At 37.9% G+C, this 23,095-nt stretch overlaps 1 protein-coding gene across 5 annotated transcripts in view; it reads right to left on the reverse strand.

Annotated features, from left to right (window-relative positions):
* Positions 1-5,223: 5,223 nt before the first annotated feature.
* Positions 5,224-23,095, reverse strand: part of VEZT (vezatin, adherens junctions transmembrane protein) — a 59,017-nt gene continuing 41,145 nt past the window's right edge. For 3 of the 5 annotated variants that reach the window (XM_033059073.1, XM_033059072.1, XM_033059074.2), the window contains 3 exons: positions 20,264-20,364; positions 18,928-19,135; positions 5,224-16,560 (listed from right to left, as the gene is read on the reverse strand). In XM_033059073.1, coding sequence (XP_032914964.1) covers positions 15,974-16,560; positions 18,928-19,135; positions 20,264-20,364 — 896 coding nt within the window. In that variant the 3' untranslated portion in view covers positions 5,224-15,973. The other 2 variants (XM_033059076.2, XM_033059075.2) reach the window with 1 other exon arrangement.

Raw genomic sequence — 23,095 nt, forward strand, 5'->3', positions numbered from 1 at the left:
CAGAGCTCCAAATGAAACAACACAACCAGTGTGCACTCCACCATGTTTTGGCAGTGGGATAATACCCATGGTTACAAAGCCAACATGGGAGCAGTGTTGGGGCTTCCTCATCCATGTGGCAGTGAAAGGTTCAGTTGGATGACACTACACATGAGGACCAAGACAAAGTGCAAATCCCTGGCGTATGGAGCAGCGGCAATAAGCTGGGCTGGAAAGTGGCTGGGGGTTTCCTCTCATGTTCTCTGTGCTCTCACCATAGGCAAGAAAAGGACATGCAGAACCGAGGGAGAATGATAAGAGAGACAGAGAAATAAGACACTGGATAATCTGTGTAATGAAAAACTCAATTAGGAAAGGGAGGGAAGGGGAAGTTATGGGAAGCAGGATGAGGCATTATCAAAAAGAAAAAAAACATAGAGAGACGCATAGTACAAGATATGAGGAAGAGAATGAAATAAGAATAGGAAAATCAAGAAGGAGTAAGGAAAGTTAGAATAAATGAGTAAGAATTTGCCTCAAGGGGAAGAATACAGACATAAAAGGGTCCATGTAGCCAGAGAATCAGTAGCTGAAGCCAAGTGCTAGTGTCATTTCTACTTGCTGATGTACACTCAAAACTGTACCCCAAGGACAGCTTATAGGATTCCCTTCATTATGATGCTGACACAGCTCCCAGCAGTGAATTTAAACAAGAGGACAGAGAAATGAGGACCTTTGCCATAATGTGACCCGTATTATGTTGATGTAACTGCTCATCACTTCCAAATCTGCACTGCTCTGAGTGTTCCTCTCACACAGGTAAATAAAGTTCTTCATAGTAATGAGACTAATGCTACTCAATTGAAAGAAAAATGTTTCAATGTTGAATAAAACAATGCTATAATAATTTTTGCCTATGACAATGAAAAATGCATGATATGTTTTCTTCCCCTCTCAATTACCCATAAGTAAAAGCATGTTCTATGTGATGTTCATTACTGGTTATATTACAGATTAACACATAATGGTATGAGTGTAAGATGAAGGCAATTCAGTGGTCCTCTGGATTTCCTTCTAGTGAATAATACATCAATTGTTGCTTGAATAAGCATTACCCTGAAGTATTCATGGAGTCCAGCAAGCTGAGAGCTTCCCTGAAGTAAGGCAGAGTTTTCCAATTGTTTCACACCGGGAACATCCCACAACACAAGCAGCTTTGGATAGTACATCAGCTTAAATGAGCCTTCAAATTCAGTTCAGCCAATTTTCTCTGAAACAAAGACTCCTTTACACCTCCAGAACAACGACATGGGCCTTCATATCAGCAAAAATCTGGCCCAACTATGTCACTAACCTAGAAAAGGCTATTGCTCTCACCTTCCTTCTTGTATCTAGTATTTCAGCAGGCTTTTCCTCAAGTCTTAAGTCTGACATCATCCATATGTTACAGCTGTGTGGAACAGTCTTTGCAATATGTTGGAAAATTATTTCTCTTATTTGAATTTGCTCTGGTAATTTTGAATCTGGGGACATAGACTAGTGTGTGATACTAAAACTCAAAGCGAATAGAAACACTCTAAAAATCCAGAAGGCTCCTTTCATTTGTTAACATCTTACTACAAAATGCATTATGAATCCAACTTGTTTCAGAATTCTAGCACAAAACCTAATTTGGCTTCTAATTCATCTACTTTGTTCAGAGTGTCATAATGTGATAGTAATCTATAAATATCAGCTCCAGGAAACATTCAAATGGTTGAAACATCATGAAATTCACTTCAGAACCAAAATCAAGTTCAAAACTGTGGAAATAATAGTTGGGAAATGTTTCTGAATCTTTTTGAACAGCTCTGAATTAGCTTTGGTTTTGTGGTTCACTTTTCTAGGGAGAAAGAATTGCTGAAGTTTCAGATTTTGTCCACATTTTGAAAACTTGGGGCTTTGAATATCAAGCCTAGTTAATTCCTATAGGTTTATAATCACTTGTCAAAATAACCTTGGTCACCTTTCTTCTCTAAAAAAGCTTCCTAAAAGAGCATTTAAACACGCAAGTTCATTGCTACTTACAAAAGTTTAGAAGCAGGATATCCTACTTTACTTCTTCTTGGTAAAAATACGCATCAAAGAAAAATATTTTGTTTACATATGAAGAGAAAACCCAAACAAACAGTTGTTTTTTCCTATATCTAAGGTACTTTCCTGTGTTCATCTTCAAATATGTTATATTATGACACACCTAAACTGGAATGTTACCAGGAATGTTATAGTGAGTTTTGATAGTCCATGAAGCAGCATGCAAAATGTTGTTTTGGAAATCTTGGAATGACTGGAAGAATTGGAGTTTTATTTTTTTAATTCTTAAATATTTTATACAAAAAAGTTGCGAAAGGTGAAAGCTTAAAGCCCTCATAAAGTTGCCAGTCAGGCTACCGAACAACCCTCTTTGTTTTTCAATCTATCATCTTCATTTAGAATAAGAGGTTACTCTTGCCAATTCAGTAATTTTTTTGTTCTCTTCTTTGGCAGATGTTCATCCAAGGCAAGCTGCTCTTTGCCAACTCTATTATCAATGGGTACAGCCAGTCTACTAAAGATCTTAAAAACAGCTAAGACAAAGAGTGATTATCACATGGGTTACTTCCAAGTGATTTCACGTTCAGGTATTTTACTTTCAATCAGCATTGGTTTGAATAATTTAATTTTGAGACCTTTGGCTTCTTTGTTTAGTTTCTTAAATAGAAAGTGCTGTGACTCAGAGCAGCAAGTACAGCAGTCTCAATATCAAAGTACTTGGACACTTTTGGTGTGTTTACAAGTTCTCCATCTTGTATATTCCTTCCTGTCCCATTCAACAGTTTGGGCTGTCTAAACCCAGCTGCTGAGTTACACAATCTTTACTGGTGGTTACTGTCAAGGAGGAAACAAGAAAAGAAAGGAAGGCCCTGGACTTATCCCTGTTTCTTTGTGTATGTCTGACCAACGCTTACTTGTTTTAGGGGCTGTTATATTTATATTTTAGCACTAGTCATAAAAATTAAATTGCAATTAAAGGAGCAATTACTTTAGACAGCTGTCTTCTAGCAGTTAGCTTCTTCATTTCCTTAATAGTTGCAGTGAAGCTTTAGAAACATAACCTAGAGAAACAGCAGGAGATGGTCAAATACCTCACATCCTCATACTGAGCATACAGCTCCTGGAGGGAGCATTCCCAGGAGCTAAAGCATGTGCTGCAACAGTTGGCTATCTCATAGAAGTTTTCAAAGCAGAAATAAAGACAGGCAGGAAAAGGAAGTAATTGCAACTTCTGCAATTTATTTACTACATGGCTTTTGGGAACCATATAATTATTTTCAATTTAAAGCTGATGCAAGCCAGTAATCAAACTGAAACTTCTGAGTGCCTGGAATGAATGCAAGGTCACTGTTTTCCACTCTTGATTTAACCAATGCATCATGCAGGCAATGATGATTATGATCTATTAAGCCACTGTTAATAGCTAAGAAGCAGGTTATAACAGTGACAACAAAGAGGAACACGGACTATAGGCCAAAGTTAATTGAGCAGTCTTTTGCTAACTGCTCTCAGCTAGCTTAGACAGGTCATGGAAAGTCTCTTTCTTTGACTTCTTTTTAACTTAACAAAACAATGTATTTCACTTATATCAAACAGTGGCATATATTATAGTTGTAGTCCATTCATCTCTGAAGAAAGCTTGTCACTTCATGTGCCACAAAACAATTATTGGAGTGGTAGAGAAGTCAGGGATTAAATGTAACAGATAATTAACAGTAGCATTTTCAAACGCATTAATTACAGGCCTATCATACTTTCTCTTCAAGTCAAGTGTTCTTGATTGAAGTCTGGACAGATCAGCTTTAGGCTGGGTGTTTTTGCAAACACTTCTGTGAGTGATTGAAAAGACTACACTGGCGTGTAGAATTCCCTGTGCTAGTTCTTCTCTGCAGTAGAATTTACCTTAGTATTTTCCACTGTGGCATCATCCCTAAATGCAACTTAAGAAGCAAATGGCAAATGTGTGCAGTTGCACAGACAGGCATTTGCCTAATATAAACCTACATATAACCCATGTGAGGTGTGGTCAGAACCAGCATGGTTATTCTACATGTGTGTTTCTGCTTCTTGCTACCACAACACCATGACAAGAAATCCTTAAATGGACTGGGACATTCCATGGGGTTCTTTCATGCATAGGTGCAACTGTGGCACAGGAGTAGTTTTAATGAAGGAGAGGGTGATGAAGAGTCTGTGTGAAAACCAAGGCTAGGTGACATAGCTAATTCCACATACTCTACAATAATTATAAAGATTGGTGCTGAAATGAGATTAACTTCATCCTTAAATTTCTGAGAGAAGCTTTTGGTATTTTCCCATCTTGCCAGATGGTCTCCCAGCCTCAAAAAATGCTGGATACTCAACACACAGGTGCATGTGCATGATCTGTTCACTTCCTTTCTTTTAAAGCCTTGGTCCCACTTGACAGGACCTTTGAACTCTTTCCTCCTGAATACAATTGTATTGAGAGCTCCAGGTTAGGGAAGATCCTGCACTGCTGAAAAAGGAATTAGCATCAGTGAAACACTGAAAAATTTTCTTTTCACTGGGAGGATAAAAAAAGCACTATAAATTTCTCTATCTGTTCATAGAGTGATTTCTTGTCAGATGGCATTTTCTTGTTTGTAAATCAGCTGTTTCTTTAATGGAAGTAAGCAAACATGCCATAACCTGCATTCATTTTTTCACTCTTCATTTACCTGTAAGACGAATTAAGCATGGAGATGGCACAGATAACTGACTGATTTAAGTTGATGGCCATATTTCTAGGAAAAAATAGCCCTTGGAATCGTCTTCCAAATCTCTCCTCAAAATTTGCTTCCCTCAGGAAGCCCACCAATATCTTAGCAAATGTAAGCAGAAACAACCATCCATAAGACTTACGGGCTTCATGACTCAGTACATTTTTTGTGTCTTGTGCATTTGTTTATACCTTTGGGAGCCCCATTCCAGGTTACTTATTTGCTATATTATAAAAGTACAGACTATGCTGCAAAATTAAGCTTAATAAAATAAAGCTGATTACATGTTGGGATCAGTGGAACAATGTAATAGAAGTCTGAATGATTGGCTTTTTAGGACTGGTCTGGATCCACCTCAGGCTGACCCACTACACTAGATCAGGTTACTTGATATGATGTACTTCCAATATGAAGCAGAACAGTAGAAGGATGAGAAGAACAGGTTTTAATGAGAGAAAGAAGAAATACAGCCATACAACTGATACAAAAAGTACACAATATAACACAGGAGTCTAATAAAGTAGCAGAAAACTTGAGAAACAGGAAGAAAGTTTCAGATGGTTGAAGAAAGAGGCTTGCTCAAAAAGATACAATCTTAAGTCTTCATAGATATATATACATTCTTGGCAGTATAGGAAACATACAGTTCTGACATAGAAAATATTGACTGAAGTGGTAGTATCAATTCCTGAAGAATATTTGCATATGGTACATTATGAAGTATGCACACAGGCAATTTAGCATTCAAGAAATCTCCGAGTAAAGGAAAACATTATGGATTCCTTTTTGGTAGACACAAATCTCCTTCTAACAGCAGCAATAGGTTCTGTTCAGTATTCAATATGAAAACAAACACACAAACCTGAAAACAGCAAACAGTAAGCAAAACCTTTTGCACAATGAATTATGCACCAATTTGGCAGCAAGATTCAAAAAATAAGAAAAACTATTCCTGCCTCACCTCTTTCTTTTCATGATCAAATTATTTCCCTTCTTCCCAGTAACCTTCTGAGCCTGCTTTCCTGGGGATGTGAATTAGGTGAGAGTTGGTCATACCTAAGTGGGAAGAGTGGTCAATAGCTAAAACCCTAAAACCAAGTAAGGGAAATGTTTACAGGAGGAAGTGTGCTTCAGCCACAGCTCCTAACAGCAGCAGAACACAGCTTTTGGTAAGTTCTGATACAAAAGTCTAAGCATTACCAGGGAACCGAAAAGTTCCAGATAAAAGGAGCCACTCTGTCCTGTTGCCGCTCATTTGGCATTTTCGAAGCCTAGAAAGGAAGTCTGTCTCTTAGGAGTCACACACGAGTAGAACATCTCCTGCAGAGCACCTAAGCCCTGGTCCTTGATAAAGATCTACCTGCTACCAGTGTCCTCAACTGACACATTATTTTTTTCCTAAAGTCCCACCTACACCAGCATTTAGCTTATGCTAAAAGGGGTTTTGCCAACAGTTGCCACAGCACAGAGGTCTCTGAAGGATGATGGGATGGTACAATAGGAAGCATATGACATGTAGAAAAACATTATTTTCTTCAGTCATCATCTATTCAGAAAAGAGTAACCAGTGCTCATTACTAAAGTGCTTGTACAAAGAAGTCAGCAAAAAATACTGCAGAAACTCTTGCCAGGATTGCTTAAAATTAATTTGATCTTCAGGATCAAAGTGGAATTATAAATAAAATTCTGTATAAAAAACCAAGCAAAGTGCTCATACAGCATTTTTGCATCTCTGTATAAGCATTCTCTATTCCATTAAATCATTACTAACTGGAGGATGGATAAGCCACATCCACTACACCTAGGCAACTGTTGGGGATACAGAATAAAGAGAAAAAACAGTACAGGTATTAGTGAGGCAGATTTTATTACAGATGCTAAAGAAATATGCTGAAGCGACCAAAAAGACTTTAAAAGTGGTTAGCATTACAGTTGAGAAAATTACTTCAGAAACTGGGGAAACCCAGGCACAAATTTTAAAATGGCTTAAAAATAATTTTGGTGATGTACATGATTAAAGATGTAAAAAAGACTTTAGGTCCTGATTCATATCCATGGGGAAAAAAATGGAGGTAAATGAAAGTACAAAAAAGAGAAACAAAATTTGGGAAAATACTATAGGTAGGAAACCCTATCACAACAAAAGGTCAGTATCTAGGAATGTCTTCCTGCTACTCTCTACATCCAACCCAGAACTGGAGTTCTTGGAGCCCTAGCACAGCCAGCCCCCAGGCTTCATACCTGCTTTAAGGACCTGCTGATCTAAACCTCCTTGACGCTGATTGAATGAACTGTTTAAAGCAGCATCAGCAACTGACAGGGCAGGTGCAGGGGAGGCTCCACAGAGCTGAAGCACATGGGTTTTCAGTGCAGTGGAAGGAAGGACACTGACTTCACACAGAACTTAAAGGAAGAGATGCAGAGATTGATTATACACAGCTTGAGACAGCAGCATCAAATCTTTCTGTGGAAATGAAACATGGATAAAATAGATGTTCTTTTTTCAAAAGCTGCTGAAGACTACCAGTCTGGTGAGCGTTTCCTGTCTCCACATGGACAAGAAATTGTGGATCCTTCCCAATGTCTGCAAACTTCAGAATGTATCATGTGTTTTCCCTCTGTAGTCCTGCCACAAGTCTCTTGCTGCAGTTTGTTTTTCTGAACATTTCCTCTTACATTTTAGCTCTCATTTATTAGCCAATTAAGCAGCAGCTTATTGAGATTATTTTCTTTCCCTTCCCTGTGGTTCCTTGGCAGTCTATGCTGCCTTTAGGCCATATTTTTGGAAATGCTAAGACTTAGCAGACAGGAGATGTTGAAGAACATGTATTTGTTTACATGTTTAAGACAGGGCAAATGGGCATACAAGCACTCACAGCCGCTTGGGTACAATGCCTTGATACATGAAAACAAAGTGAAGCAGCTCTTCTAATAAAAATGTAAAATCAGGTTTGAAATGCTTCCACACAGTCTGCTTGGTAGAATACAATTCTTTTGCCTTTGGATAGCAAGAATTAAGTTTTTGTTTACCTTTCAAGTAAGTAACTGGATAGTTTGATATGAGAAAAATACCACCTCTTTGCTAGAAAAGCCTTGCAGTGGGATACCTGGCAATACACATTTACATCATGAAGGGGTGTGCGTGTGTATATACACACACATATATATAGTTATGAAGCTTATTCAAACCCCTCAAATTAAGAAATAATTTGTTTATGCTCCTCAATAGAAATTCAAAATGGTTCAATTCAGGGAGATTTAGTAATACTTGTATTCTAAAAACACATGCTCTTTACCAGTGGGAAGGGTTTAAGCACAACTGCTAGTCCCAGCTCAAGATCAGGCAGCTGTGCAGCCAAAGTACATGGGCCTAACAGCTGGAGAGTACATGTTCAGTCCCTACTGCTGAAAGCAGCAAGCTTGTTTAGGTGAAGGCAGACTCAGCCATGACTGTGCCATGCTCCTGTGGGAAAGAACAATCAGGCTCATGTAAAGAGGAACATGAGTTCGAGGGTCAGTCTTACTGAGGAAGCACTGCCATCTCATAATTATTAAGGAGGGAAGGAAATTCCTGAGGGTGAATGTTCTGAAGTCCAGGAAGAAATAGGAAGGCAGGTTGAAATGTAGGTCAAAACTTCCTGGAAGGAATGTCAGGACAGACATTGCACCAGCCCTAAGAACTCTTCTATTTGTGAGTTTCTGACTAAGAATGCACAGCAGCACCTTGGTGGGGATTCCCTCTAGCCTATCAGTTCATAAAGTTTAGACAAAGGCCTCAGAAATGAAGGAAAAAAGTGGCCAAATTCCTCAGCAGCTGGCAACAGAATACTGGGGAACAGCTGAAGGCAGCTAAGAGGGAAGAGAGAGACAATCAGAGAAAAGGACAGACCTAGTACAAACTGGAGCTTTGAAAGACTCCTGCAGAGTCATTGCACCTAACTGAGTACTCCGGTGGTCACCCACCTCAGGAGAAACCTTTGCAGAAGTGATCAAACCAGAAGAGCTTCTCCAGCCCTTGCACTTTGGCCACTAATGTTTAAGTTTCTGTTGGGGATAACTTACCTGGTGCATTACAGATAGTCCTGTAGGTGAGAAACAAACTATAAAATCCTCCCCAATTGATTTGCGTGGCTTATGAAAAGGAAAGGTGGGAAGGAAAAAGTTAATGAGTAGGATTGCATACGGCATGGATGCTGCAATAGAGGAAGACAGACAATAAACCCAAAATGCTTGTGAAGCATCCTGTTCCTATTTAGGTTTCACTCAGCACTGTTCTGTGATCACTGCAAGCTTTGCAGACCTCAAGCACACAGGTGCCTGCAGACCACCCATGAACACCCATGGACATGAAAAACTTGGACTACAATGTCATACTGAGCAGTGCAGGAACAGCCAACATGAACTTGTTTAAATTTCACCAGCTGTGCCTTTGGATGAAAGATCTACAGGACAGTTTGTAGATTTCTGGCTTTTATCCCATAATACAGTTAAAGTCTATTATTATTATTATTATTACTATTATTATTATTATTAAAACACAGATATCAAACATTATAAATAGCCTACACTTATGGTGTTTCTACTGAGATCAAATGCATGGTTCTCTGTCAGTAACAGCTACTGAAGATATTAAGCACTGACGTTTCTCTTTTTGTTTGTTTAGGAATGGACCTTTCTTTAATAGCACAAAGTAACGGAAAGGATTGGTCACTCTCTTTTGGAAATCCGAGATTATTTTTAGTTTTCATCTATGCAGCTGGAGAAGGTCAGGAAGCAATCTTTAAATATTAAGATCTGAGCACAAATCAAGCCAACTAATGGCACTTTATTTTGGGACCTTGTATTAAAATTGCAGTTATTTTTAAAATGCTTTGAAATGTTTTTCAGTAAGCCAGAATTACTTATAAGAGCCAATATACACCAAGAGTGTGGTATAATTTTTTGAGCTGCTTTACATCACTGTTTCTGTTTTGACTGTGTGCTCCCCATTATGATGCCTGCCTTCTACTTCAGTTCTCAGGTGAGAAAGTCAGTACACAACTCTAGATCTAGTTATTCCTGTTACAAATACATGTAAAAAGAATTTGTATCTTATTTTAAAATCTGAACCTCTTAAGAGGGGTGGTAAAGAGAGAGGACCATGGGTATCAGAGGGTCCAGAAGGGTGAAACAAGTAAGTAGAAAAAAACATGCACAATAATTTCAGTTTTATTGGCAGTATCATAAACAGTTCCTAGAAACTTTGGGGAATAAGACACAAATGGTCTTGGGCAGCCTAAGATTCAAAAACAAAAATAACAAAAGGAATCAAAATGAGTGAGGAAAATAATGAGTGGCATCATCCTCATTAGGATTGAGGAAGCCAGCTGCAAGTTAAAGCATGGATGCACTTCCAGTCCTATCCTCCTATCCATATCATAAATCATTGAGTAGTTACAAAAGCCAGCCTAGAGGAGGGACTGGGATTTCATGACCATGAAGTGATTTAAGCTGTCAAAGAAGAACGGCATCCCCTAAAGCAAACTGTCCATTAGGCCTTTAAGATTTTAAGCTGAGAAGGTACAAAAGCCAAAATATTCTGATCACATGAAAGTATTCAACTTTTGGTCCCATTCAACCCTTTTACAATAAGCCGCTTTGTAATAGAGACACTTTCTCTTTGTCTTCTAAATTGTAGTCACTTTTTCAGAATCCTGTGTTCAATTCAGAAAGTGTAACATGGGCTAACAGTGCACTCACCCTGTTGAGCCAAGTTGTTCTGATAAGCTGCCATTAACCTGAGCCACAGCAGTGTGAAAGGGCAGGCAGCACATCAAGAACAGTTTCATATCCAGTTGTAGCTCAAGTCAGATTGCTTTATTCATCTACAAAGCAAAGTTCATGAGAGGTAGATTTCACCCCTAGCTATGACTGTGTCCTGTCACACTTACACTACCATTACCTCTTATCTGATTTCTGCACAATTTTCCAAGTTGAATAAATCAAATGTATTTTTTAGCATTTAAAATCCAAGGTGGCAAAATAAACACATATACAGGAGGGAATTAAATATAGTGAGAAAATGAATAAAACACGCCACCAAGTATTTTTAAATTAGCCACAGAGACCTTTGGTTTGATCTCTGATATCCCTATATCCACTACCATGCTTCTTGTGTGATAATATATTTTGGAATACATGTTGATTCATCAGAGACCAAAAAGGCTCTGAAAAGTCAAGCTGAAATTTCAACAAGTGTTGTTTGGCATTTTTAGTTTGTGTTAGACCAGGTGGCAGCTGTCGGGAGATCATTTTGTTTTAACAACTTTTTGTTTTGTTAGCAAAGAAAAACATTGTCCGGCCAAATCCCGCTGACAGTGAATAAATATTTCTCCTCCATCAGACCAAATATTTTCATTTGCCATCCTAATACCTAGGGCTAAAAGATCTGAAAAGATTTTTCTTTCTATATGGACTCAAACATATTTGAAAGGTTTGGTGTTTTATGGGAGGTGATTATTACTCTCTACTGCTGAGGTTAGTCTGGAATACTGCACCACACTTTGGTCATTATACATCCAAAACTGGAGAGATTTCTAAGGAAAGCAAACAAAAGGCAGAAAACATGACCTCTGCAGAAGGACTGAGGAAAGTGGAACATCAAAAAAAGTTTATTGACAAATCTTGTGAGTACAAGATTGTAACGATGATGTAAAGATGACCACATACTGGCACTGGAACGGGGAATAAGTGACCAAACACGAGGCTGAGCAAATCTATGGAAAAGGATTCCACTGGAACCCGTTAAGCTGACTTCCATCACCACTGGGTCAAGAAGTCCCTGAGCCACAAATTGCTGAGGAATAGCCTGGAGAAGTATCACTACACAATAGTCTTCTCTGAGCATCTGCTTAGTCCCTGTCACAGACAAGATCCCAGAGCAGCTTGGCCCTTTACACTGACCAAGTGCCATTCTCACACTCTGCTTGCTTTTTCAGATGAGATAGCATGAAACCTGTTGATTCTAAAAAAGCAATTAGCCCTGGGAACAAGCCACTTGCAGAACAACAGCTGCCCTTCACAAAATAGTTTAAAGGACAAGGGCAGTTTAGTGTACTTGCCCTCTTGTTTGTTAAAAGAAAAGGTAAAAAAGAAAGGGATAACCTATAAGATTACAAAATTCAGTGTGGGCAAACAACTCCACACAGTCCACCATATAACTGGGGTTTTATTACCAAACAAATTAATTAGAAAGTTGCAAATTTTGCACTTCTGATAGAACATAAAATTTCCAATATTGTAACAAACATTCACACGGAGACAGGTGTGCTTGGGACAAAATCTGAAATCTCAGTAAAACTGGCTACTCTACCATATTCAATCTTGCATTTAGAAATCTAAGTATCAGTCATGTCCAGCAATCCTCTGGCGGGAGTAAAACTTTAATTTCTATGACTGACGGCAGAAGCCTTTGTATTTGCAAATCTTGCCTGTAGTTCACAGAGGCACATTTAATTGCATTTGAAAGATGCTCTATTTATCTGCAACTCTCTACATTTGCTTCCATGACACAACCATTTAATTTCTGTCATGAATACATAGACTTAACAAAAGGGACAAGTTACTTTCTTATCACAGATCTTTGCCTAGATTTAAGCCTTTACCTAGACCTTTAGCTGTAAAGTGAAGCAATATAAAAAGATGTAGTGTTAGACTGCAATCCAATCCAAGAAACAAATACTGCCTTTGGAGTGCTTTCCAAGAAGGACAGAAAGAGAAGAAATTATTTAACCCTATATAATTACTTGTTTCTTTACTTCACAGAACTACTAGTTGGAAATGCTATAGCTCTGCTCTTCTCAAGGGATTGGCTGCTGATATTCTTCGTTGTAACTCACAATTTAGTATGGACTTCCTGCTAAATGTTTCAAAATGTTACAAAGCTCTAGGAAGCAATGTTCTGTTTCCACAAAAATCCCTATCTTGGGTAATGAGCCAAAGAACACAGAACAGCCCTCAGACCTTAACATGCTCAATATATTAAGACAACTCATTAAAGCTAATGCACACTTCGGTGTGTTCATAAACATTATTTTAAAGGCAGCAATAAATTATGCCAAGAAGTCTGTCAGGTTCGTGAAGGAACCTACAGTATGTATATACACTCATTTCAAATGACATAATAATGAGGAAGTCTGGATCATAACATAGTGTATGACATACATAGATGGAACCTGGTTATCACATCAAGAGAAGTCAGGCTTCGTGTGCTGTACACTGTTAGCAATATTCTTCTTCAGGGAGAATATTAAATAGCTCAAAATAAATGACCTGATGGCTGTTTTACACAGAGGTGATGAGAGGCAGAGAAAACAAGTGAGTCCAGGTGTTCATATGGGCAACTTCTAAGACTGCATTAAGTAAGACCATGGAAATCAGTTAAATTGCTTGTAGAAAATTTATTTGTTCAAAGTAGGATCAGGATTTCCTCCAAAAAGTTATCGTTTGATCATCGTCTAATGTCAAGGCTGTAATTTCATACTACACTATCTTTGCCAATAATGTAAATGTGGGCAATCCTGAGTCTCAGGCCAGCAACACAGTATGTGCTGATACAGCTGTCTGGAGGTAACTGCTGCTACTGCATCACTACAATAAGAATGGTGAAAAGCAAAAAGGCTTAAAAAGGGTCAATTTTTCACCCAGGTGGACTCATGAACTGGTTTATAACATGGCAACAAAACCTCATGTTGTCACATTTGCTGGATGAAAATAAACAACTCATGATGGATGGGTAATTTTAGGCCAGTTTCATTACCAAGACCAGTACATAATAAATCTAGGCCTCAAGTGAGCCACCAAAGTAGATCCTCCAGGATTTTTACTAAGGACTGCAGCAAAGGAATAAAGAGATAGCTGCTTTTATAAATGTGAGATCTGTCGCCAATTCTAATACCGATGCAACTCAGGCTACTACTGAAACTGTGAGCACAGTGATAGTTAATATCCTAAATCTGGTCATATTTCCAGGTTGGTATCATAGCCATACACACTGTATGATTTGGATCCCATAGAAAAAGGTCAGGAGTACTGTTTCTGGGATACACAACATGAGATCATGAGAAAATGAAAAATATTAATGGAAGATACATTTAGACTGTCAGAACAATTAGCTAAGAACAAAAAAATATCTGGGCACTTTGTGAACTCAAGGATCTCAAGTCAAGAATGAGGAAGACTTCTTCAGAAGCATGGACAATGCTTCAAACACAATCTATCCAAAGCAGCTGTTGTAGACTTGGTAAAAAAAATTGCTTACCACAGAGAAAATAGAAGTGTTTCATCATCTTAGCCTAATCTTTAGTTACAGAAGAATATACTCTACCACTAAGAGGAATCTTATCTTCTGAATACACTATGAAAAACATCTGATTTTTTTTCTACAACCTCATCAAGACATCAACCACTCAGCTTCCAGTCACACAAAACCAAGGACACAGAACACAGTGTTACTGGTCAATGAAAAACAGCAAAATGTTCTCTTCCCAAAACCTGTGTGTGAGGAAGAAGACAGGCATTATACAGTGAAAGAACACTCTAAGTCATACTCCCTTCTCTATCAAATGATATTTCTCTCTTTACAATCTGTGAAGAAGTCCACATATTTCACAGTGTTCATGCAAAATCACTAATACAGGCCAGGGAGTTGAAAGAAAACACTTGTTTTCTGACATACCATCAAGTTCCACCCTAATCTGCTGACTCACATTACCTTCCCCACTTTCCATGACATCATCCTAGGAAAGATATTGCTCTGCACTACCAGCATCTAAAAAGCCCTTTACTCAATAGAATCTGCAAAACTCAATAAACAGTCTAAGTAACTGATGCAGGTCCTGGAAGTGTATCTGGGTCCAAGTAGAGTATTCCACACCAAGAAGTGGTGCTCTCGCCATTAGAGACAGGGGAGCTTTACTTCATTTTGTGTCAGAAAGCAAAAGGAAGAGAGGACAGTGAAACCATTAACCAGCTCCCCTGTGAGGTGAGCATCAGTTTCCTGCTCCTTCTAACACCACAGAGAAAAAACAACTTGCATAACCTCATACCAAACATCCAGACTTCATCATCAGTTAACTAAGTGACAAGAAACAAAATACACAACTGTAGTTCTCTCATGGATTCTTAATCCCACAGGTTAAAGTTGTGATCTAAGGAAAAGTGAAAGAACATTAGTGAAAAGCAAGTATGGTGTTCAAGCAAAATACTGCATATTGTTAAGCTCTCAGGTAATTTCCTTTAAGAAAATTACTTCAGGACATAAGCAAAAATGTACAATCGATCATTATATCAAATCAAACAATTACATTAAGGTTCAGTTTACAAAAGGTTAACAAACAATTAATAGCTGGCTTAATAAATAAGTGTTTACTTCTCATCTCTGTCAATCCAACATATAGCTTCTAGCTGTCTACAGTACTTTCTACTGATGTGCTTATAACCTTCCCTAAAATTTACTTGCAACATATTTCTCTAACATGAATTACAACTTACAGAAATCATTTATTAACCCTTCATAAAATTCTAAATAAACTTTGATATGAAGCATGAATAACTTTATACTATTTCAGCCCCATACCCCAGGACACATCAAATACTAGCTCTTTCAACTTTTTATTAAAAAATCTACATTTTAGTTGGGTACCACACTAGTCGCAGAATCACAAATGCCTATCGTGGCTTAGCCAACACACTGCAGACACAAGAAGTGAAACAAAAGTGGTGGAGGAAGATCACAGGGAGTAGTTCAAGTTCTTCCAAAAGAAACGTCCTGACTTTTTTTGTTGGAACAAACATTGATACCACGACAAAAGAATCAGAGAGCAAAAAAAATGGAGTCTGTTGTAAATCAAAACATTGTTTTTCCTTTTTAGAAACAACTAAAATATGTCATAATATAAATAAATAAAACAAAAACCACAAAGGTAAATTCCCCATCACTAGGATTTTATAAAGGGAACAGCCGTCTATTTCTTGGATGCAGCCTAAACTTCTCTTACCTGCAAATTTTCAATATACTTAGAAGTCCTATTTAGTGTATCAGTCTTAGGGAATATGATGTATTATATTTAGGTCTCCTTTTTTTTTCCTCCATCCAGTATTTTCAGCTTCAACCCCCCACTTTAGTTTTTTTCAGCTCAGACTTATACTTTTGCTTCACTTTCAGAGCCTCTCTCTTCATTTTCACAGTTCTCCACAAGGTCTTCATTCTCCTGTGTCGTTTCTTCCTCCTCCTCCTCCTCCTCCTCCTCCCCATCATCTCCAAAAGTCTCCTCCTGCATTGTAGTAAAAGTGAAAGACCTGGCAGCAACTTGTGCAGCCAGACCAGATGTGAAGTTAAAATCTGTTGATATGTGGAGCTGGGCCAGCCTATCCTTGATTTTTGAATGTAATGCATCTTTAAAGGGAGGCTGTGAAGCCTCTACTGCATCCACATTGCTCGGCTTGAGTTCTTCAGCATCCCCTTCGCACTGATAATACATTCTTTCTTCAGCCCCTGTAGAAACATCTTTATCTGCAGTTCTGTCTTTGTTTTTCTCTCTCTCAGGATCTTCATAAAAATATTCTGTCCTGCTTTTATCAGCAGCATTCACTTCTGGATTAGAGTCTTTTTCTTCAGATTTATCACAACTTTGGCTGCAGTCCTGCTTTTCTGTATCTGAATTCATATGTGATTCCACATTATTTAGTAGCTTCAATGGTTCTACAGGAGACAAGGGTTTCACTGCAGCTTAAAAAGGGGGAAAAAATTAAATAACTAAAAGCAAGCTGCTATATATAAATAATTTATTTGCCTGAAAAGATGCAAGATTATAAGGGTTAAAATTACTTTAAAAAAATCCCAAACCAACAGAAACACAACCCACACCAAAACTTAAAATAAAAGTATTTTCTAATACAAAGCTGAAGTGAGATGTGATGACTACTTGTAACTATTCCTTAAAATCTGTGATGTGAAGAGACAGCACAAAATTGATGGTGTTTAAAGCCAGCATCAAACACAGAGGATGTATTCAGTGTTAAAGCAAAAGCCAAGTAAAACTACTGTATTGCATACAAATTAAACTGTCTTCTTCTGAACAACAGTTTGCCTAATCCACTAAAGACAGCTGGTACACGAAAAAGTCCTTATAGGCAATATCTGATCTCATACACCACAACATACAAATACAACACATAGCCACACAGTCAGGGCAGGTCTCCTCACAAATAAAGTGTGGTTTAATTTAGCCTCTCTTGAAGTTAGTAGCAGCAGCGAGTCCCATTGCCAGCAACGGGATGCTTGCCAGGAAGTCTCTCCTCCCAGTGTTAAGGGTTAGTGTAACTTGGTACAATCACTCCTTGAAGAACAGACGTCTTTCGTTTTAAGAAAATGATATAATGTCCATTTCCAAGTAACAGATTCCCTAAACTGCAGCAGCTCCTTTACAGTAGCAGCACGAACATAAATCAGAGCGGCAACAGCAGATCCCCGAGTTGCATTTCCCTTTCTAATTCCATTCTGACTTTACCCCTGTAAGCAGAGATGAAAATAACTCTGGGAAATACATAAACTTCGCATGGGAAACAAAATTTATGGATTAGGATTTCTCAACTGCATTGTATTTCAGTAATATTCACTTTAGCTAGCTGAAGGCAGGCACATCATTATGGTTGTCACAATGATAATTATTGTCATTAGCACACTGAAAGACTGTGGCATTGAATGTGCATTGCACTGTTTGCTTTAAACCTTATATACCAAAGGAGCACTGCACTAGACTCATCTCAGTTGTTTATGGAGTAGTTCTTTCCCTGTCTTGTGAAAAATATGCTGCTACTTATTTCTGCCCATTTGCTTGAAGATACAGGAGGATGCACAGTAATCTTATCATTTGGAGCAAAATTCTTACCTACTTTCTCCAAAGAATTTGGAAAGGCAAAATTTCTCAAAAAATAAAGAGATACTTGAGATTGGTAGCTGGCCAATTTGTGGAGTTGATGAATTAATAAACAGGGTGAAATTAATCAGTTTTGAGTGCATGGCTTTCCAAATCTGATAAACAGCTATGTAACAACTGTTGTATGGACAAGGTGGGAGAAGGGGAAACAGCTGGATACAACACAACCACTGACAGAATGAACTTTTTTGCAGGGGAGAGGTTAGGGAAAGGCTAGAAGTGATTTTGCAGCAGAAGAAAGTTGTTTTACAGTGTTTGACAAATTGAAGCTACTAAAAACTTAGCAGACCTTTTCAAAAGCACTTCCATGTAGTGTCTCAAGAGGAGCCCAAAGGACCAGAAACAAAAGCTTACCTATATTCCCATAAACTACCTACTACTCAGACTGCAAGAAGTATTACCATAGTACTAGGACTTGGAAAACTTGCTTTAGTCTAGTGGTCTACTAAGATGATATTTTTTTCTTCAGGAATCCAATCTATCATCTCCAATTGACTTCATGTTGTGTTCTTAAGACATATCAACTTGTTTGGAGCTGACCTCTTATGTGGAAACCCTCACCAGCCCCTCCTGAAACAAACCAAAAATCCCATGTCCTTGTTAGGACAAGTCAGAATGGCTAGCTGGGTGGGGGGCAGGTTGTGAACATATTCTGTATTCACTCTCTCATGGAAACAAAAGCCAATTTTACTATTTTAATTCTCTAATATTATTTCAAAGTCTAGCTCTTCACTTGAACCTACATACTTTTGTATGTCTGGGATAATTTCTGCGGGTTTCTTTAAATTCTGAAAAGTAATTTATTTATGCAGCCTGATAAAAATCCATATTTACTGGAAAGCCATGAAAGAAAGTCAGTTCAATCTGCATGGTTTATATCCTGACAGCTTTCTTTATGCTGTCTTAATATTTTTGTGTGTTTAGTATTTTAGCTCAGTGTTTTGTTTAAAGCGAAATTCCCACATCTTTGAGTTAATTTCAATATATAGGAAAATGATTGCTAAAATATAAAGAGATCGAATGGCAACTAAGACCACACAGCTCTGTCAAAGATACTACTACAGCTAAGCACTGTCTGAATTCTAACATAGTCAGAAATTCATGGCAAACAGACACCTATGTTTTCTAAGGAAGGAATTTTCAAAAGAAATGCTTACCATGTTCACTGAATAGTAGCTGTTTCCACTTCTGTCTTTCAATTTCTGAAGCTTTGAATCCCAATACAGATTTCAATTCCTGTAACACCCTCTTAGATTCCTGTCTCTCTCGCTCTTGCCTTTCTCTTTCTTCTTGGGAAAAGAAGTAAAAATCTTCCCTTTTGTATTCATTATCTGTATCTGAATAATCAACATATGCTTCCAGTTCCTAAAGAAAGAAAGAAAGGGAGAAACTCTTGATTTTCACTGTCAGGGTGGACTTAATCCTACAATCTGATCAAGTGATGTCCACACAAGCCAACCACAGTAATAGAATGGAGCCCTGTCTGAGTAGAGCCAGTGTACCTGACACTGCTCTTGGTGATATCTGTATGATTTTGGAGCAAGTCTACTCATTAAGGAGATTTACCTTCATACACAAATAGGATCAAGTGATATACCTTGAAAACGGGAGACCATTTCTCCATAATTACATGTGGAAATAAGCAATGCTGATGTGATTTTTTGTTTTTTAATTTACACTGTAACCAATTCTTGGTAGTCAGGCATCTTGCTAATTTAACTTACATAAATCCTTATTAAGAGGATATAGAGAATAGCAAACTTCTCTTTCAATTTTAAATATTTTGGATTACAAGCATAAAAAAACCAGAGCAGCATTTACGTTACAACAAATTTTCAATAAAGTAATTAATCCCAGATTTTTGATACAGAAAAACATCTAGAGAGAATACACGTGGGGCAGAAGCAAGGGAGGGACAAAGCAGAGCATGGATGTTCACTGTGCTTTCAGAATGTATCTGCCACTCAGTTCTGGAATGGAGGAGGCGCACCTCTCTTCAAGACAGCCCAATTATCACCCAGGATTTCCTCAAACAACACAAAATTGTTCAGTGTTACAGTAAAAAGATACCAAAAAATGCAGAGACTAAGCAAACTGAAGGCAGGATGGTTTGTGCTCGAGCTTGTCACTTTTGCAGCTATGTCAGTTTATCCAGCAAAAGTAGGACTATTACATATACTGCCTTTTAGCAATTCTCACTTTTCATTACTCTGACTTCAGTTGCTGCTCTCCTTTGGTCACTCATTTCTAATATATATGAGAAATGAATACTAGTGCTCTTTTTTCCAGGATGGGGAATGCTTCCCCATAGAACAGCAAAAGGGATATACACAATTTTTTTCTACAAGTCCAATTTTGAAGTGGCACCGGCCACTTACTTGTCTGTCTTGGCAAGACAACAAGGTCACAGCACAAGCAACTGAAAAAAAAGAATGGATACAGCAAATAATCCCAAATTATTATTTTAAATGATCCTTTTTTTTTTTTTTTTACCTGCTCTTCAGGGATTGGATCTTTGTTTTCTATGTATATGGCAGGCTGTGTTAAAGGTACTGTAGTATGCTGTAGGTTGTCACAGGAGACTTCAATTTTGCCTTTAGGGGAAAAAAGAAAAGAGATTTAAAAAAAATAAAATTGATTATTGGATGATGTTTCTGACTCACTCAGGCAGGGTCCAGGTATTTTTATAAAAGCAGGATTCGCTTTGAAACACATTAAAAAAATGGTGAGAAGGCTGGTTAGGTTACACTGAAACACTGTTAGAGAGCACTTAAGTAACTTGGCTGTTTTGATGGAAGCTGAGTTCAATGGAACTTGGGCTGAAACACTTCAACTAACAAATCTCAGAAATTTTATAGACTTTGAAAACCTGCGGATGACAAGCAAAATCAGTAAAACCAGAGAAGATACTTCATTTGGAAGTTTAAAAAAATAGGCAAAACAGCTTCAAATAACTGGAAAGTATTGGAAGAAATAATTAAGGAAATTTACAGGAAGATATTTGTGAGGTAGCAAGGAGATGAGTAACGGACAGTGTGGATTTGTTGAAAATAGAAGATGCTAATTTTTCAATGCAGTAATGGCTGTTGTGTATGGAAAGAAACAAAGACATCTTGCATTTTGTTTTCAGTAGGACTTTTGACATGGTGTCATGACACCCTTATAAGCAAAATGCAAAGGCCAGGAAAAGTTGTTATTTTCTGTGCTAAAGGTGCTCAACAGCCTCTTGAAGCATCAGAGCATGGTTACCATTTTCAGACCAGAATGCACTGAGTGACGATTTATCTCAAATCAAATACCCTACAGTATTTTCAATGGGTGAAAGAAAAGTGTTGCATCTCATTAAATCTGCTGTTTGAGGATAATCTGAAAGAATACTGAAGGACACCACTAGAATAAAAAATAATGCTGGAAAATCAGAGATACAACCCAGGTAGACATGGACTACAGACCCAGAAGTTTGGTGACAGTGGCTGCAAATTTTTGTGCTTTGGAATAGCCAAGTGTGCAAGTACCTCACAACTGACTGGAGAGTACCACTACAAGCAAAAAGCTAAACTACAAACTAATACATACAAGCAACAGCACTGACTATTAGACACATGAAATAACATTTCTGCTCTGGCACTGATGGGCTGTGGATGGAACATAGTGCCCAGTCTGGGGCCCCTTCATTCAGTAACACAGTGGGTCAACTAGAGGGAATACAGAGGAAAACACTGGAAATTACAAGAGGACTAAATAAAGTATAGTCATCAGGGAAGAACTAAAGCACAGGGAGTCGTGTAGAGAAAGCAGAAAGAAATATAATAATCATCTTCCAGAACATAAGAGGCATCAAGAGGATATTGATTTCCATTGTGGGTGGATCAGAAGTACTGCTTTTAAATTGCAACAAGAGGTACTTCAGTAATAACATTCTACTGGTAATGGAATTAAGTGCTGGAATAGATGCCTGGAAATACTGTAGAATGTCTCTAAAGACAGATTTTTAGGAACAGGTAAACAACATTTACTAACAAATACTAATTTACCCTTGAGAGGGAAAATGGGTAAAATGACCTTGCCAAGCCCCACCTAACCCTATTTTCCATTTCTAATCTATACACTGAACATTTAGGGATGGTGAGATTACAGCAGAATACCACAGCCTTGCTGTTATAAATATCTGAAAAAGTTGTGTACATTTGCAAAGACAGAGACAGTTAAAAAGTAAAAAGGATGGAATTTAAAAAGTTTGAGGGCCATTGTTTCAAAGAACATTAATACAATGCTGTAACTAGCCATAAAGAGTACTCCATTCTGTAATATTAGCAGTAGATTACTACATGCTTAAATTGTTGAAGTTTAAGTGCCAAGTTTAATCAGTGATGAAAAAATGTGAAAGAATAAAGAGAAGAAGCTGAAAGTTCTAGGAAATGACCAAAGATGTGCATGTAAATGAATGACAGATCCATCATTGCCCAAGGAATTTAAATAGAGATGAATTCCCTTCAATGTACTAAAGCCCCACTTGTTCTGAGGCTCTGCTCTGTACCTGACAGGATCAGTGAGTAAAGGCACAGATTCTAGAAATACACCAAAACTTGTAAAGGAAGAAGCCAAATTGCATTCCCTGAAGGAACTATATGCTAAAATGTAAGTGTGTCACCACCACCAACAGGCTAACATGAGGGTGTGAGTGTTCAAACTATTACCCTGAAAGGCTTTGCTTTGGCTGTTTAATGTACCTGTAAGAACCCAGCTCTGATATAATGATTCAGTGCAAGAAGCATGTGCTGCTTACTGAAGGGGACTCACCTCATTATACAGATGCTCTACTGGCTGAACTAGTTAGTTGAACTAAACATCTATTGCAGGAAAAGTGCTCAGCATCCACTTGCTCTAAGCTCATGGGGTTCTTGAAACAGCTCTTGTCAAAAGACTAATTTAGTTTTAGGATAATAATGCATAAACATAAAGGCTCTGCTGAGCTGCTATATTAATTTAACAGGAAGGTATCTTCTCCCAAAGAGTTTTCAGAAAGTATTGAAAAAAAAAAAAAGAGACTATTTATTGAAGTAATTTACATCACATGAGTGACAGATCAGCTGTTAAAATCTGTAGGAAGACAGCAAAATAATTCAGCTTGATTTCATGTACAGCTTTACAAGGTCAACTCACAGAAGCTGGATGGCTTAGAAATATATCAAGAAAGTCAAATGTTGTCAGATAAAAATAGTTTTCAATGACCAAACCAATTTAAAGTAGCTCCTGTAGAGCAGTTCAGTAAACTTGTTGCAAAATAGAGGGTCAAGCCCAGCACATTTCCAGAAAAGCCAGTGG

Source organism: Catharus ustulatus, chromosome 4 (assembly GCF_009819885.2).
Source record: "Catharus ustulatus isolate bCatUst1 chromosome 4, bCatUst1.pri.v2, whole genome shotgun sequence".
Taxonomy (NCBI): domain Eukaryota; kingdom Metazoa; phylum Chordata; class Aves; order Passeriformes; family Turdidae; genus Catharus; species Catharus ustulatus.